Consider the following 18703-nt stretch of genomic DNA (forward strand, 5'->3'; position numbering starts at 1 on the left):
CCCTTGTGTTGACCAATCAGCTTCCTGTTCCAATTGAGTCTTGCCCTGGTGTTACTTGTTGTCTAGTCAGTTTTGAGTCTATTTAGTTTCCTGTTTTTTTTTTCAGTTCTTCTATGGTCTTTCTGTCATTTTTTGGCATGGTTGGGTAAGGTGCTGGAAGGTTGAGGCGGATGTGGACCCAAAAGCGGGGAAGCTGGGAGGCAGGGTGTGCTCAAAAATAATAATTTAACGTAGCTCAAAAGAGCTTGGATAATGGTCCCAAAAAAACAGAAGCTTAACTCCCATGGACGAACCGGGAGAAGGCAATGACAACACAATGGAAACAACACAAACAGCGACCCGACAAGAACTGAAACGAAACAGGAAACTAAGTAGACTCAAAACTGACAAGCCAACAGTCTTTATTATTTAATTGTTCGAATTAATTTGATAGATTTTCCCAGCCCTAACCACTACTAGTCAACCGTAAAAATTCAAAGTATTTTCTCCTTTGGAAGGTTTCAAGCTGAGGCATGTTGCATTGCCGATTATCGGGCTAGCTTGTCAGGACTTGACTCTGCGTTGTCAGTTGCACGCCGCCGTAAGCCGCGGGGGTTTGGACCTATGAACCTGAACGCTGTGGTGCGTGGCCAAGCCAGACTAGGCAATATCGGCGTAGCGCTATCGCCCATCAGATAGCGGTGAGGCGCTCGTGCCGTCGGCGGGGTTAATTATGGATGGGAGGTCACAGCTTCAGCGCTCCAAACCGCGATGCCTGATACAGCAAGTTGATTGGAGGAGTCTGCACCAGCGCCAGCCTCGCTGGGCCCTGATAGAGGAAATAATATGCATTTAGCTCAGAGTGTGTGATACTTAAGAAATGATTCAATGGGGTTTTTTTTGTTGTTTTTGTTGTTTTTTTTTATTCAGTTGGCTTTTTTGTTGTTGTTGTTTTGTTTTTTTTAATCTGGAAAAATCTGGACTGCACCGGACTACACGGTGCTCATTAAGCCTTCAATTCAATATTCAAAGCTCTTCTGTTCATTTCTATAGGCCTTCATGAACTCATTCACTGCCAATGACGGCTATCGACGTCAAAGACCCATTTTGACTGGGCTGTGTGTGCGTAAGCCACATGAGATTTTTTCTGTGTTGATTGAGAGATCGCAAGCAATTTAAATGAAATTTAGTTTTTGGCTATAATTCAAAAATTTTCCCTTTTACTGCAATAAATATTCCTTGATTCCTTGAAATGAATACTGGCATTAAATATCAGTTATCAGCTTTCTTGATTATGGATGATCAGTATCGGTCCTGAAAAAACGATATCAGTTGATCTCTATCGTTAACGTAAACCTGTCCAGCTTTCTGCCACTTTTGTCAATTTTTAAAACTTCGATTTTTAAAACGATTAATGGATTTAATACGATTTATTTCCCAGCCCTAGTTCCAGAATATTACTTCATCTCATTTTTTACATGATTATCCCCCAAAATACCAGGTGATTGTGAAAAAATTACCAGTAAGGAACAATTATATTACACTTGATAAAAAATTCAATTTGAGGCTGTTACTATGCAACCTTCCATTTTTAGACTTCCTTGCATGTACTGTACACCCCTGGGGTTCTTTTTACACTCGAGTGGCTAAACACCCTTTCAAACACGGGAATATTCAGTCCACGGCACAGAGGACAAAGGCTGATCAAATGGACAACCGTGGAGCGCATAATTGAATGGCGGTAGCCTTAAGCCCGAAAGGCCAGAAAGAAGCCAGCAGTTTAAGTGAAGCCGGAGCCACGGCGTTGCTTTTTCTTCGCCGTCTGCCTCTTCTTCCGCCAATGCTCAATTGCTCCTTTTCGCCCGTGCCAAATGAGCAGCAGCTGGATCAGATGGCAAGACTTCACATCGACGGGGGGTCTGGGCTCCAGACGGCAACTTTTGCGTTGTGGGGGTACCGGATCAAAACAATATTAGACGTTGAGACAACGGGCGTTGAACTCTGATTGGTAAAACCTCTGGGAAATTTGAGATTTTGGTCAATCTTGGGAGATTTCAGAACATCTATAACCGCTGTCGGTCAAGTTCGTCATTTATTAGGCATATTTTTCAAGGACTGTTTTGGTCGAACGCAGATGATTTTGGTGGCTTTTGAGATTTAAACCAACCCATGAAAAATCTTCTTCGTAGAATTTTGAGTTTTTTATATACGAAGCTCTGTGTGACAGCTTACTTTGAGTGACATTTTTGGTTGTAGTCTGATTTTCCTCACAGAGAATATTCAAGACTTGGGCAAATCTCATGCGATTTGTTGAAGTCCGATTAGCTTTACTAGTCTCAAAATCCCCAAAGTGAGATAAATCAGACTTCACCTGAAGATTCCTGGAAAAGTAAGCATGTTCAGTTGCACAGAACAATGTAGAAACACATTTCTCATGAGATTTGTAGAAGTATCGTGAGACTAGGGGTTTTCAAAACTAGTAAATGTCATGAGTCTTCTATAACTCTCAGAAGACTTCTGCAGAATTTGAAAGCTTATATCTAGGAAGGTCAGTGACTGAACAATTCTACTTTTTTTGAAAATTCCAGCTGAGGCTTAACTCATATTTTTTTTCTTCCAAGACTAGTAAATCTCATAAAACTTCAACAAATCTCATAAGATTTCTGCAAATTTTGCAAAGTTCATCCTCGAAGTTCTGCGCAATGAAAGAAGCTAGTTTTCCTGAAATGTTCATTCGAAGTCTGATTTACATGGCTTTGGAGTTATTGTAGACTTTAGGAATTCAGTTCAGTGGTTGTTCAGTTCAGTTGAACTCTGGTTTTTATAGTTTCAGGGAAATCTTGTGAGACTCTGGCAAATCTATGCAACTTTTGCCACATAGTTTTTCCTACATTTTCAGTTGAGCTCCAGTTGTGTGACTTTTGTGTAAAGCTAACAAATCTTGTGAGACTCCCGCAAATCTTAAAAAAAGATCAATCAGTGTAGTTGTGTGCAACTTCAGAGACGTATTTTCCCCAAATTTATTGGTAGGATTTGCGGCTGTAGTTGCGCAATGACTCGCAACAAGGAGCGGGATGGAGAGCAGCCTTTGGATGTCTTTTCAAAAGCCCCGACCTCCTTCAGACCCGAAGATGGCTTAGAGGCAATTTAAGTGTTGTGCTCAAAGAGCCTGTTGTGTTTTGTTCTTTCTGGAGTTCTGTTTCCCTTCACTTGGCTCTTTTCATCCTTGTACTTTTTTCGTCTTTTTTTTTTATCCCCTTAGCTGTTTTTAGTGTTTTTAGTGGGCTGGGCCAATGTACTTACAGTAACATATACACCACAGAATAAGGACAGTTAAATGGATCACTTGCAGTAATTCTGTGATTTTTTTTTTTTTTTAATTCATTTAATAGTTATAATAGTAATTGTTGTTGTAGTTGTTTTTCTTCTTCTTTTTTATTTTGAATCAGGCCTGATACTGATCCTGATCATTAGTATTCCAGGAGGCTGGTAATTGATATTTGAAGCTGAAATGTAGTTTCAGTAAAAGGGACAATATTGGCATGAAAATTACCGGTATTAAATTATTTGAATTGACATGATTGCTCAGGGAGTTGTCAGGGTCCTTATTGTCTTAAAACGATAATGAAAACTGAAGCAAGTTTCAGAAGGAAAGTCTAAAAATGTCTGGCACTGAATTAAGCACCAAAGTAATTGAATATTTTAGTACTCAAGTAGGGAATTGATTTCATTCGGTACTTTAGGTAAATTACTAACACAATCAATTACTTTGGGCAATCATGCTGTAAAGTACTTGATTACTTTATGTACTTGAATGCTAAAATAATCGATTAGTACTTTAGTACATAATGTAATTGATTACTTTAAATACTTTTACCTAAAATAATCAATTACTAATTCTAAAGTACTTTGTTGCTGAAGTACTTTAGTACATAAAGTAATTTCTTTCATACGTAATTACCTAAAGTATTACATTACTTCTTAATAACCGAAAGTAATTTGTTACTGAAGTACTTTAATTCCGTACTTAATTACCTTAAGTATTACACTACTTAATAACCTAAAATAATGGAGTACTTTATTGATTTATTATCAGCCATTATATTAGTCATTTAGTCAATACCTGGAAAAAGTGTAAAAAATTTAATAACAACCTGGCATCGACTTAAAAAAATCAACAAAATGTCTTTAGTATGAAAAGAGTTAGCATAAACACGATTCTTCATTGTATGCATATATACCATATACATTTGTCAAATGAACAATATATGTGTGTTGTGTGTTGCCGCTGACATTTTGTCAGGTGAGCACCAATCGGGAGAGCCCCGGCTCCTCCTTGCTTTAATGAACAAGCAAAGGTCAGCGTGCGGCCGAGCGGCTGATTCATCTCATCCGGAATACGCTACGTTTCGAGCTCGCTCTCTCGGCGGCAGCTTCATTATTTTCAAGTCATGCGCCGGTTGTGGCCGCGGTTACGTAACAGACACTTCGTTTGGCTTACCCCATCAAAACCATAGAAAGCGCTAAAAATGAATTTGTGTCGAACTATTCCTACTGTAAAATCTTTATTTTTTTTTTTTTTTAGCTATCAGGTGATTTATTTATATTTGTATTTGTGTGAGAATGTATTTATTTATGTATTTTTGGATTCAGTAATTTCATGAGTGTATATAAAGAAACAAGATCCCTACTGGACATATTTAAGATTAGCACTAAAATGATCTGCTTCTAAATGAATGCGTACAAGCCGCAACATACTGGCTAACATTTAGTTGGAGATCTATAAATACCTTAATGTACTGCTGATTATTTACAATTACAGTCAGTTATTCTGCAGGGTATTTATGGTTTATGACCAACAAATGACCTCATTCAACGTGACCCACTTGCTTAAAAACACCACACTAGTAAAATCAGCTGTAGAATTCTTACAAAAAATAGGGGTCTTAAAAGGCCTAATTAAAAAAAAAATCTTGGTTTTTATTTCAAAGAACAAAAAAGAACAACAAACAAACAATCCATTTCTATCCCTGTCAGGGGGCAGCCATTTTGCTACTAAATATGACATCACGGTTGCTCAGACCAATCAGAGCTTAGGTTGTGAATGTCACATGACCTAACTCAGAAAACAGGTTAGCTGTGATCCAAGGCTGCACGATTATGGCCAAAATAACATACATAATTATTTTGGTCAATATTGAAAACACAATTATTGATCAGGATTATTCAAACATGTCTATTTATTGCACTTTTTTAAACAAGCAGTATATAAACAAGGCTTCAAGGCTTGATACTTACAAATAATAATAATAAACTAAAAGAAATAAAATAAATAATAATTACAACAAATTCACAAAATATGGCAAAAATTAGCACACATGAGCAACAAAGCTAACTTACTTGCTGAGTGCAAACTTAAGAGAAAAAAATAAAACTACTTAGAACCAAGCACATTATTCACTTTTGATCAATCAGGTCAAAATGTAATTTTCGGTCATTTCAAACCGAATGTATTGAAATGTTTTTTTCAAAAGGAGTCTCAATTGACTAGCTAGCTCTGTATATATTAGGAATCAGGTGAGAAACTCAACACCATTTCACACTGGTAAATAATATATTAGGGTGAGAAAAACAGAGGCTTTTGTCATGCAAACATGTGGGAAACATTACTCCCTGGTGGTAGAATGACAAAGTGCTTGATTTGACACGCTTTTTAAATATTAATATCGCAGAGGATCAGCTTAATTAATCACAGCAGCCAATATCGTGATCGCAGTTAAAATTCGATTAATTGTGCAGCCCTAAGGTTGACCTTGTATATTTTGCGAGTGTTTTAGCTGGCATGGTTGGGCGCTAGCAAACTTCCATGGCTCCCGCCTTTGCTGCGCTATTGCGTTGTGGGCTTGGGGGAGCTCAACTTGCCTCCAGCAAGATGTGCTCCAGACGATCAGGTGTAGCCTGCCCCATGCATTTTTCATGAGGAGCAACTGGAGGTGGGGGTCGGGGGGGTGAGAAAGGCGGGAGCTGCATGTGCTTGAATGTTTTCTTGATGCAATTTTCTTACAATAACTTCTCTTCAAGCTCCAGCCATAAACCTCAAAAGTTTTTTTGTTGTTGTTGTTAATATCGGCATTGTTCTCGCTCGGATGAGACAAAATGTCATCTTCCACATGAGTTGAGGACATACAATAAGCCCGAGGGCTTTGCTGAAAACAGCTGCCAAACACACACAGAAGAGTCAACTGGCCACAACATTAGGTACAAGCTCTCGTCGTAATGTATGACGTCGTTTTAAAACCCATTATTTTGTCTGCCAGCATACGTTTGGCCAACATTATGAATGATGTAGCGGCACAAATGAGCCGTCTGTCCACTTCTGTGTCTGCAGCCCAATTAAAATTTCAGGATACAGATGTTTTACAGGTGATGCCAGTTTTATGTTGGAAGCGGGTTCTTGCTATTGCTGATGTGGCTTAACCAGGCAAGGAATCATTGCTTTTACAGAAACTTTGTTTTTCCTTTTATATTTTTTTGCAAAATGTATTTGCAAAATTACACGATGAAAATACGTTTGACAAAATTTAGGGATGGGCGAGTATTGATATTGTGTGGTCATCCCGGCATTGTTACAAGGTAAGGATCGACAGTAGGTCGATTAATTTGACTGATTTGTCATTTTAAAACTTGAATATTAGTCGTGAAATCCATGTTTTGCAAAAGTGGCAGAATGCTGCACGAGACATTTATACAATAGTTACTATCAAACACATTCCTTTATGCTAACGCTTGCAAAGTAAATTGTGAATGCCGTATGTGACATTTAAGCAAGTTAATGCACTAGCAATGAATGTTAAGTTTACTTTAAAACTGATTGAAACATTTCTATAAATTGTCTAAATATGTTCCGCAGGATTTTATTTTTCAATAAATCCTAACTTTAAACGTTTGTTGCGATTATTACTTCAATTAAAATCGTAATTGAATGACTGGAAGGAGCACAGCCCTGCGGTTGTGCTAGTCTGGTTTTTGCCTAACGTCCTTATATTGTACCAGATGTAGAAAAGCAGTGGTTTAGTTTTAAGCAAAAGTTCCTTAATTCGAACAAGACTGTGTATTAAGGCTGTTTGATTGGTTCAGACTGGCACTGTGAGGTGATGGTTATTTGGGGGAAAAAAAAAATCTGTGATGCACTAAAGGTGCAATAGGTGAGGCGAGAAGTAGCAAGGAATCACAATATTGCGTGACTTGTTCTGGTATTCTGAAAAAGTGGCATTGAACATCTCTAGTGCTATTCATAACAGCTTTAGGTTTTTGGTATTGGGTACTCATGGAGGCTGCCAATACCAGCCATCAATACTTAAGTCAAAGGGCAAGATTAAGCCAAACCCACAAAAAAAAAACTATGGACGCTCAGTCATGAAAAAGTGTCGAAAAAAGATGTCCTCTCCAGTGTTTAACGTTATCTCCTTTTTCGCAGTTGTGGTATTTACATTTAAATAACTTGGCAGGGCTCCATAGTTACGTTGGCCCTAACACAATTATGGCGGCGACTCTCTCCGTGGCGAGAATTCTCTAAAACTTAAGTGCAATGTTATGTCTAGGAAGAAGCGCGGCGCAGCAGATCTCGAAAGACGGAAAGGATTAAGCGATGGCGCATGAATATACTCTGCGCGCTCATGCGCGTGTGCGTGAATCAAATCAGTCGAGTGCAGTCGCTCGGGTCAAGGCTTTAAATTGGAGAGTTTAATTCAAGCTGAAGGAGCGTCGCAAAGGAAATGTTTCACGTGGTCTCTCATCATTTCTGCTCTTGTCACATAAATGTAATAGATGCCTCATGCGCAGCTGCAATATTTTATCCCAAGCTAACACACACGTACACGGACTCACTCACACAAAATGTTGTAGTAGTATGTCAACTTAAACATCTATCACAGATAAATGACTATTTAATGGTTTGTATACAAATAGTTGGGAAGCATTTCAATGTTGAATGAAATGCCAGTAATTTGCACAAAAAAAGCTGTTTTATGGCATGATAGCCAAAAGCTAAGCAATACTAGCATAGCTTACAGCTAACAGGGCTCACCTGCAAATGCCGCTGGCAAAATTTTCATTCGATTGCACCTATCTGTTGTGGCAGAGCAGCTACCCGATAGAGCTACCAAAATCAACACACCACCATTAAAAAAACAAAAAACAAATCATAAACGAACGTTTATTAAGGATGCTAAGAAAATCACTAGTCATTGACGCTATCATTGTATCATATCGCACTAGTGCTAGCGCTAACTATGTGATGCGCATGGTGCGTTCAAGCGCAGTTGGACATTAAGAAATCGAACAGAAATGAGCGACCACCTTCCATTCAAGTGCTTGCTATGGCAGTGAATATTATTTGCGGACAGTTCTTGTTACAGTCAAACACTTTGAACCTGAGTCACTTTCAATTTTTACGTCATATGAAAAAGAATTCTTGATTGTCATTACTCCCGCACAAGTACAAGGCAACGAAACCTAAGTTAAAAGGTTCGAACCATCCAAAATACATGCAAAGACAATGACTAACAGAGAATAGAAAAGTCTATCTGTATTTTCTAAGAAGCTTCCTGAGATCTTAGATGATATGAGAAAACCAAAAAGAAAGGGGAGGAAGAGAAAAAAAAAAGACTCTGGCCATATTCTCAACGGGGGCCATAGTATAAGCCTGGAAAAAAACCCGCACATGCCACATCGACGTAAATTACCGCAAATCTCGAGAGTAGGCAAATTGAGATGACTATACATCAGCAAATATGGTTTCTCTGTGCTTCAGTTTCTCTGTTTTACAAATGACAAATTATGGTGTACCTGTATTTATGGTCACTCTAATTGTATATATTTTTTTCTTTACACTAGTACTAATAATAGTTCACCTGCTAGTGTCGACCCTTGTTGTCATGGTTACAAAACGTTTTTTGAACAGTTGCTCAAGTAGTGAATCGCCGCCTAACTCGTTTCACTGCCAGCCTTCTAAAAATTCACGTCTATAGGCGCCAACGGCAGTGAGTGAGTTCAAACAATTGAGATCGAGAGTGCAAGAATGTCAAAAGAGCTTTCTCGCTTGCGATTCTCTGCTGACCTTTACATGGGATTAATAAAAGGATTGTAATGCAACACTTGTACAGAACAAAGCGAAATGCCAACAAATAGCAGACACAGGTGAAAAAACATGAAAGGTAAGGGTTCCAATAACGATGAATACAAATGAGAAGTCCGTTGAATGAGAAACATTCAGTCAAATTTGTGAACGAATTACCGTATTTTTCGCACTGTAAGGCGCACCGGATTATAAGGCGCACCCTCAATCAATGACATATTTTAAAACTGTTTCCATACATAAGGCGCACCGGATTATAAGGCACACCCTCAATTCATGACATATTTTAAAACTTTTTCAATCACAATATAGTAATACTCAAAGTAATAACAATAATAACTCTTAACTCTCAATAGCATAATAACTCAATGTCAATATGAGCAACCTTGTTCAACTGTAAACACACAAAAGAAACAGGTGAAGCTTACTTTATCACTTCAATCCCCATCTACCAATCCCAATCTCAATATTGATTCATATATAAGGCGCACCTGATTATAAGGCGCACCATCAGCTTTTTCAAAAAATGAAAGCTTTTAGGTGCACCTTATAGTGCGGAAAATACGGTAGTTCCGTTCTTATGTTTTCAATCACGTCATACAAAACGCCCGCTTCAAATATGTCCACTTTCCACATGTTGCATACCTAACAGCATCTCTTTGCGATAGTAGATGACACCAACACGGGTTCCTTCATCACGGGGACCTTTGGAGAAGTTGTTTTCACTGTCGTTCGTTTAATGGCCTCCTTTCTCCGCTCTGCCACCAAGTTTTTAATGAAGAACTTTCTCCTGCTGAGAGACGGAACAAGCTGGCCTTGTGGAGTTTGGAAGGGGGAAAAACAAGACACAAGCTCATTTTTACTTTACGCGTCTTCCAAGCCTCAAATAACAGCAACAGCAATTGCAGGGCTACCATTGTTCTCTTTCTTGTTTTGTCGAGGAGGAATCATCTTCACTGACCTTTTTTTTTTGTTTGTTTGGCAGTCGGCTTACGGAGAGAGTAATGAATGGGCAGTGAAGACACTTTCTAAAGATGGGCTTTGTGCGCGGAAAATTAGATTCTCAATGTGGAGGAGGACACTTAGGAAAGTGCCTTTCGGAATTGTTAATTGCTTTGAAAACATACATAGTACTTATTTTCATCAAGTAGTTGTATCTAATGATAAAACGACACAGATTTATAACGGGATCAGTTGCTGAAATCAAACGACTGAAGTGTTTCTTTCTCCACTGCTCACTTTATTTGAATTTTTTTCATGAAGAAAACAGGAAATACTATGTTATCAGGATATCAATAAATTCAACACCACACCTAAAAAGAATAGCCTTTCAATTTTATGTGAGGATCTGGTTAAAGATACAGGAATCAAATTTTACCATGTGTAGTTTTGCAATCTTTGGAGAAGGGAGCTTGATTTCACATCACACAATGATGTCTTGAGATTCTTAAACTTGATATAATTTTGGAAATAATACGTCCCAACCGGCGACGTGCTGGGATGAAATTTCTGCCTGAGTCATGTCATCATTAACCACCCACACGCCCTTTAGGGGTATCAAAAAAAAAGGAGTAATAAACTATGTTTACTTACTGTTTTTTTTTAAGTATTGATATGATGCAGGCCAAATGCTCGAACTTAAAAACAACCTTTTTTTTGGTTTGTTTTTTAGGCACAAGTCAAAAATCCAGTTTTTCAGAATAATATTTGACTTGTATATCAATACGTTAAAAAATGAGGTGTTCACTTAAATTGAGCTAACATTGTTTATTAACAGTTTTTATGATTTTATTCTTTGTTCCGCATGTTATCCCATAATGCCGTGGGGTATCTGCATGCACAATTCAATATGCCAAAGGTGATACATGGAATAATACCACCATAAGAAATCTAATAAACTATGTTTAGTTGAGTTTTAAAAATATTGGTAAAATGTAGGTAAAATGATTATGCTTTTTTAAGCACTCAATAAACATTTTGCTATTACTTTTTTTTTTTTTTTTTTAATTCTTCTGTTCGGCATTTCTTCTACGGATGGGCAAGCACTGATACCAACTATTAGCATCAGGCCTTATTTCAAGATATCTTCTCATAACAAGTATCTTTTGTTTTCTGCTCGCTTTTAGTCATTTTACAATCACGATTTAGAAAAAAGTTTTGGAGGGGGAAGAAGGTGTGGGATTTTGTCTATTAAATGTACGAGTGGAATCAGTACTTGGTATTACTGAAGGGTTGTACTTGAGTTGCTCTCATTCTGACAAAAAGTGGTTTTTCTCCTATAGTGCCACAGGGTATTTTTATGCGCATGTCAATATTGTGTCATTATGGTGGAAATGTAATGTTTTCATCATTATGCCTGCAACTACGTTGGAAAAATATTTGTAAACACATATTTGCAAGTACATAAAAATAAGTTTGAATAAGTTTGCCTGTCAAAAATTGAGCATCTCGTCCAATTTGGTTTGACTTGATTGTGCTTTTTTTTTCCCTTTAGGTACCAGCGACCACCATTCATGAGGTCAGCAACGGCCACCAACGTGATGACCTGTCGCCAGGACCTCGTGACAATATTTTTATTTATCTGAATGGCTGCCAGCTGCCATTTAAGAATGAGCACTTATCCCATTGCCTTATATGCGAGATAACGCTCATCATTGCTGGCCGAGTGCTATCTGACCTGAAATCCGTCTGGAATCGCTTCCGATCAAGCCGTTTTGGATCCGCTGTCATGCAGCGACGCATCGGGACCGAATTGGCAGCTCGGACTTTCGTTGGAACCCCACGTCCCTCCCGGAGAGCCCATGGAGATAAGTGCTCGTGGTGAACCGCCCGCGCTTTAGGATCGGTGAAATTTGAGCTGCCGAGCAGGAGGCCGTGGCGATGAGCGCATGATCGCAGCCGCGCCGCGCCATCCTCGTCGTGGCCGGCGGTCGCAAGCCGCCCGTCGTCCTCGGCCATGTCCCGGTTGATGCTGGGCCGAACTCTGGAGCGCATCTGCAAGGGCGTCCTCTTCCTCTGCCTGCTCCACTTCCTGATCATGATGATCCTCTACTTCGACGTATACTCGCAGCGCTTCGACCTCTTCAGCCGCTTCAACAACGGGCGCAACGGCTCCCGCAACAACGCCAGCGGACATCATTTTTATTTCTACAACACCTCCAGGCCCAACGCCACCGCCGCGAGCTACCCGGCCGTGGCTGAGCAGGTGGGGCCCACCGCACAGCCGCTCGCCAATCGGACGCCTTCACCCAAGCCTCTGCCGCCGTGTCCGGAGAACCCTCCCGGCTTGGGTGAGTCAAACTCTAAAAAAAAAAAAAGCAACCTAACTCCTATCAACCGACAAAGCCAGCCTATTAGTGTCCACATCAGAACAACAACTGCTAATTTTCGGCATTACAGTAAAATACACCGGAAACGTGATGACAAGGCCAAGTCCAAAATAAACCTTACCTTACCTAATAGTAAATGGACATGAAAGTCCTGGTACACTTTATTTTGAAGTTGTTCCTGACAGCTTGTTGCAGCATCTTCTCTATCACTTTTGCTCCCGACTCCTGTTCCAAACAACAAACGTGGTTGTGAAATCACATTACCAGGTGCTAATAAACACCTTGACGGTGCTATTGACATTGGGCACCTTCAGTTGCTTCTATCGTAAGTTAGTCGCTAGGTAGCAGTGCTAGAGTGCTCCAGAGAAGCTAATGTGATAGATCCAAATAACTGCACACTTTGATGCTGACAGCCTGACGCGATTGCTGTTGCTACTGATCACTTTTTAACAGACCATGCTGACTCAAACCTGCTCTACATTTATGGGAAGAGATTTGGAGGAGGAAGAAAATAGTGTGCTGCTACACGCAGTTTAAATTTCAGTTTATAAAACGTTGATCGTTAAGTGAAAATGTGCATTTTCACCAAACAACCAAAAAAAAGTTTTTCATTTGATTGGAATTTTTCTGTAGGATATCCGAATATCAAAAATTCTTAATAGCTGCAGCCTTCTTGCGCATTCAAAGTTGTATCACAATTATCGATCACTTTAAATCAGTGCTGGATTACTTTCTCTGGCATCTTTTTGTGATTGACTACCATGTTAAACTACGAACGGGTTAAAAACAGACAAGAAATTGTCATAATTTGCCTTTGCCCCTTTGTCTTGTACAGATGGTTGTACATGAAGGCACTTTGTGGGGGTATGTGAGATTTTAACCGAGTTTCTTCAGGTTTCAACAAACCTAATTTCAAATTAAGAGCAAACGAGTTGGAACATGAAGCAACTTATTGATTCATTGTGTTATCGTGACTCCTTTGCAAGATGTTGTGTGCAATGGATGTGGATTGTCATTAGTGATGCAATTTTCCTGCAGAATAGACAGAAAACAAACTTGTTTAGCATAACTACTTCTATGGTGGGGTTTCATCCAAATATATTTGCAGAAAATGGTTGCTTCATACCACTATCAATCACTTCCTGTTTAACTTCTGGAATGGGTCGTCAAGACTTTTTCATTCACCCTTTTGCGATAGAAATATTCAAGCAATTTAGTGGCCATTCAACGAAAGTGGCGGAACATTCTTTTGTAACTTTTTAGGCTTCTGAGGGAAATTTGTCGAGTCCTGCCCGGGAGCTGTAAAATACATAAAGTTTTTCCAAGGACACACACGCTTACAATAGATTGTGTTCAGGCCGGAATTTCTCGTTTTTATTTACTAGAGTTGATTAGAGTTATGAACTAGCAAGATGAAACCTTGATTTGTTCTCTCTCTAAAGCCGCCAGGCCTTTTTATTCTTCTTTTAAGATTTTGGAATTATATAAGCCCCTCCAGTCTTTTACCAATTAGCTGCGCAAGTGTAGTTTTTCTAGCCGGCCAGCAACATAAAATGGATTTATTATCAAGCATAGTGCCGTTTGCTTCTCAGTACACAGCGAGAGCTCACAGCAGCATCCACGCTTGCCAAAAATTGTCTCTTCATTGATGATAGCTTCCCAAGCTTCACGCGGAATCAAAAAATGTTTGATTATGTTTACTGCAGATTTCGCTGCCTTGCTTTCATTTTCGACTTTGGCATGAAAGGACGCCAGCGGTGTGTTTTCCACAAGGAGCCCAAATAAGGTCATTTTTTTTGTAAGCGGCGCGCATCAGGCAACCGGCGGGTGGGCCGTGAAAGGCGTCACTTACCTCGCCAGACATGGCATGCTGCTCTTTTCTTTCGCCGCCACTCCCCCGCCGCGTATTCTCCAATGCGCCCGCATCCTGCTTGCGTGTTGGGACGCCCCACTGCGTTGATGCTGATGTTTGCGCTCGACATCTTCCTGCAAACAGGCGACTCTCTTTTAGGGTTCAGTCCCTTGATGTTTTTTTTTTAATTTTTTTTTTTACACAAGCTGATCAGGATACATTTGCAGATGTGACGCCAATAATTTGGAAGAAGAATTTTAGAATTTTCAACTTACAGGTGACTTAACCCGCTATTGGCCTCGTATATCAACGGTCGCTTCAGTCGGTGGGTCACCATCATACAAAAATTATTTAAGAAATGGCATTGATGGTTTTTTGTGGTAGAAATGAAAACATCTACTCGGCGCGGTCTAATTTATTTCAACGCAGCCCGTCTTTTCAGCTAGCATGAAGGTAGGGATGGGCAATACATGACATTAATTTGTCATCTTAAAAATGGTTTGAAAATGAGCTAAATCGTTAAATTGATGTTTTGCAAAGTGGCAGAATACTGGAAAGAGTAGCAAGACATGTTTTACTTCACTTATTCAATACCCCAAAACAAACAAACAAACAAATAAATAAACAACTACCTAGTATTGAATACATAGACATATGATACATCAAAATGCATTATTGTGATTCAATGAATTAATCGTGACCTTCAAGCAAGTTATGTACAATCTATGTTTTTTACTACAAGTGCACAAGTTTTTTTTGTTTTTTTTTTGTTATTTACAATTTTTTTTTTACTCACTACTCTTGGCTTATTTTTTTTTTATTATTTTAAGATGTCAGTATTGTATTCAGATAATTATTATCCAATTTGCATAAATTGTTTTAGGTATTTTTTTCCCCTTCTTCTTTACGTCACTCCGGTCCTCAAAGGCCGCTATCCTGCATGTTTTCGATGCTCCTCTCTAAGGCCTTGTCTACATGTAACATGTCTCCCCCTCGTTGTTGTTGTTTATTTCAGGAAATCGCATCCATACAATTCAAGCACAGTGCGGTTTCACTTGCTTGCCAAGTTGCGAGGCGGCAGTAGTGTCATCAAATCTGTCCAATCAGAAAGAACTTCCGCCTCTGACATCACCGCTATCTGCATCTTTGGCGGGAAAAAGAGTCGTGCGATGATGTAAATCTCTGATTTAGGCTGGTTATACACAACCGCGAAACCGGAGAATTGGGCACATCTCCACTTTGGCCGAACGTTTTAAAAGATTCGGTTTTGATGGAAAAAAACAAACAAACAAACAAACAAAACGGGCCACACATAGCAAATAGGGCAAACCGGAGACATTTACTGCCAGTTTGCAAGAACCCTGGCTGCATGTACACACAGCCTTTACATATATGCATTCACACACGAGGGCTTTTCTATCCTAGTGGGGACATCCCATTGACATAATGCATTTCCTTCCTCCTGCTGTTCGTAATGAAAAACGGTCTGAATCTTATACACTATCCCTTTAAACATTAATTGAATATGCTTAAAGCACAATAGTATCCAATTAAAACCAACAAAAAACATGACCTACTTACAGAACTTTGAGCAGTTGTACCATAATCGTTATCTCTTTGAATAGGGGGGAAAAATAGTTATCAAACACTCTAGATATGTTAAAAAAAATGTGATGCAATTAGAAATAACGTATATGTGGTGCCCAGGCGATGCTTGTAATTGTGTTGTTGTGGCATTAAACACTGCAAAATAAATGCTGCGCTTTGTTTTTTCATCGTGTTAATGAACCCTTCCTGCTTTCGCAACTAATTGCTCTTGTCGTTGTGGCACCAAGAAAGATGGAGCCATCCCCCAAACTCTTTGGGCTCTTTTGGTATTCATGGCAAGCACAGGTGTGCTCTCGTACTGTGAGATGGAGAGAGATTTTTTTTTTTTCCCAAGGATGGTGGGAAAGTCTGAGACAGTGGGAGAGGAAAGGAAGGAAGCGCAGGCGGAGAGGTTAGGGGGTGGGCTGCGCGGGATATGCTGGCGCGCACACACACTTACACACACTACATAATGGGTGGATGCGAGCCACTCATACAAGCACCACCTGTCAGCTGGTCTTCTTCTGCAGCCAAGTGTGTTTGCGTATGTGTGTGTCTCTTCCTGTGTGTGTATGTGTGCGTGGGTGTGGCTGCATGTCCATGTCCCTCCAAGTCCGAATCAGCCAATCCTGGGCCCGGGAGACGGAGCCTGAATGAATGCAACTGAATAATAAATACTAGGGCCGACATATATGGATTTTTTTTGTCTGGCAGAAAATAATACCAGTTAACAATGTTGGGTTTTTTTTACGACACTTGGAACAGTATTACATCAACAATTTTCCTGGGGTCATCTGCACCCCAGCTGGCATCGCCTTGCGCCCCCCAGGGTTCCGGCCCCACTATTTGAGAAGGACTGATTTTTTTTCCCCAAACAGGTTGCTGCCAAATATTTAGTGACTAAATAATCAAGCTCTTTGCTGATGTCTATTTGACAAGTTTCAGACCATGGAGCCCACAGATGACTTGGTAGGTGCTGCTATCTTGGTTAGCAAAACGGTTGTAATGGTCTCAAATCGCTCTTTCAAAGCGATTTTGTTTCTGTAATACTGTTCTCAAGTGTTGGAAAAAAAATGGTTTCACTTGGTATCAGAATTGACTACATGTGGGAAACATTGCCTCCTGGTGGTCGGATGACAAAGTGCTTGACTTGACATGTAGGGTTAGGGTTAAATCAGGCATTTTAAATGTTACTATCGCCGAGGATCAGGTTGATTAATCGGGGCAGCCAATATCGTTATCACGATTAAAATTTGATTAATTGTGCAACCTATGATCCATCAGTATTCAAAATAGTCTTCTTGTAGATATTTTGCACAAAAGGCAGATAAAAAAAAAAATCATGTGCTTGTGGAATTTTTCAGTTGATGGATGCTGGAGGCACGCTGGAGACCCAACTATTTATATACAAGCAATTAAATTAATTATTCACATTCTCTTTTATGTACATTTTGTATCACTCATTATCCGTCTAAATTATACACAGAGACACACAAATGTCAAACCGAATAAGCTGAAGAACAGCATGCTCTTCTGAAAACGCCACATTAAATTTGATGCTGTCATTATCAAAACACAGCTTTTGATTGTAATGTTACAAACGCTTTTATGAGCTATTATCAAAAGATGCCAGATTAAAGATGAGATTCTCGTTAAGCCTGACTACATCTCTTTTCCGTACTTCCTGTAGCCTTTCCTCTCCCAGCATGTCTCTTTGCAGCGAGCTGCCAGACTAGGCTTCCTTCCGTTGGCCACCCCCGTCGCGCTCCGTTATATCCCGCCGCTACCTAGCCAATTAACTTTTTAAATTAGTAGCCCCGAAAGAAAGTAGCCCATAGCCACCTTTTCATCATTAAGCGTTGCCAACCTTTTGTCGTGTGGGCTTGTGGCGCTGCCCGCTGAGGTTTTACTTTTATACAAACACCCACGCGCTGTCTGCACCGCTTGCTTGTTCAATTAGGGCGTCTACGTGGGTTAAAGCACAGCTCGCAATAGTGTTAAAGGTTGCCATTGTGCTTTAGAAATACACACCTTTCATTAGCTCCCCAGTGGTAGCTCAAACGTAAAGTCAAAAAATTAAATTACAAATTTCGTTGTGTAGCTGCTAGAGACATCAACTAAATATGAAAAGCTTCTGCAAATGTTGACAGTACGTTTATCTTTATTATTTTTTTCAATCCTACCTCCAGTTTGCTAACTGAAATTAACTGCTACCACTTACCTCTACAAAGAGTAAAGTTTTTCCATAACATTTTTTGTACAAATGTTGTCTTCATTACTAATTATAACCATATATTTAACTGTTAGCGATTTCTGCAAGCTAGCCGCTCTGTCATGTTATATGTTATTACATTATCAGATAGATAGATAGATCGATAATAGTTAGATGGTTAGATGATAGTGTGAGCTAGCTCTATCAATTGATAAATTCTTTCTGTGAAAATACTTTCTACATAGCTAATAGGTATACAGTTAGATGCTGGCTAGCTAAAGATCACTATAGATCGATATATAGATACAAGCCATATAGATATACTAGTTAGAAACATTTACTAGCTAGCTAGCACTGAGAGATACTAGCTATTTAGATAGATAGATAGATGCTAGCTTCCTTGGTAGATACTAGCTTTTGTATAGGTACTCGTAGACATATAAATGCTAGCTTTTTAGCGATCTCTATCGATTGATTGATTGAGTGATTGATTGATTTGGGGGTGAACAAAGGCAAAGATTCTTTTCCAGACTAGGAAAAGCTAATAACATTCCACCACAGTACTGTTCATCATTGTGTTCATTAAGAAATAGCATTAGCTACTTTGG

The 18703-nt window shown here is 39.4% G+C and overlaps 1 protein-coding gene across 2 annotated transcripts in view; it reads left to right on the top strand.

Annotated features, from left to right (window-relative positions):
- b4galt2 (beta-1,4-galactosyltransferase 2) overlaps nt 1–18703 on the top strand; it is a 70234-nt gene that overhangs the window by 1330 nt on the left and 50201 nt on the right. For both annotated transcript variants that reach the window (XM_088429874.1, XM_088429875.1), the window contains one exon: nt 11610–12405. In XM_088429874.1, coding sequence (XP_088286000.1) covers nt 12072–12405 — 334 coding nt within the window. In that variant the 5' untranslated portion in view covers nt 11610–12071. The remainder of the gene's footprint in view (nt 1–11609; nt 12406–18703) is intronic.

Source organism: Hippichthys cyanospilos, chromosome 12, assembly GCF_059441005.1.
Source record: "Hippichthys cyanospilos isolate Australia breed blue-spotted pipefish chromosome 12, RoL_Hcya_1.0, whole genome shotgun sequence".
Classification (NCBI taxonomy): Eukaryota; Metazoa; Chordata; class Actinopteri; order Syngnathiformes; family Syngnathidae; genus Hippichthys; species Hippichthys cyanospilos.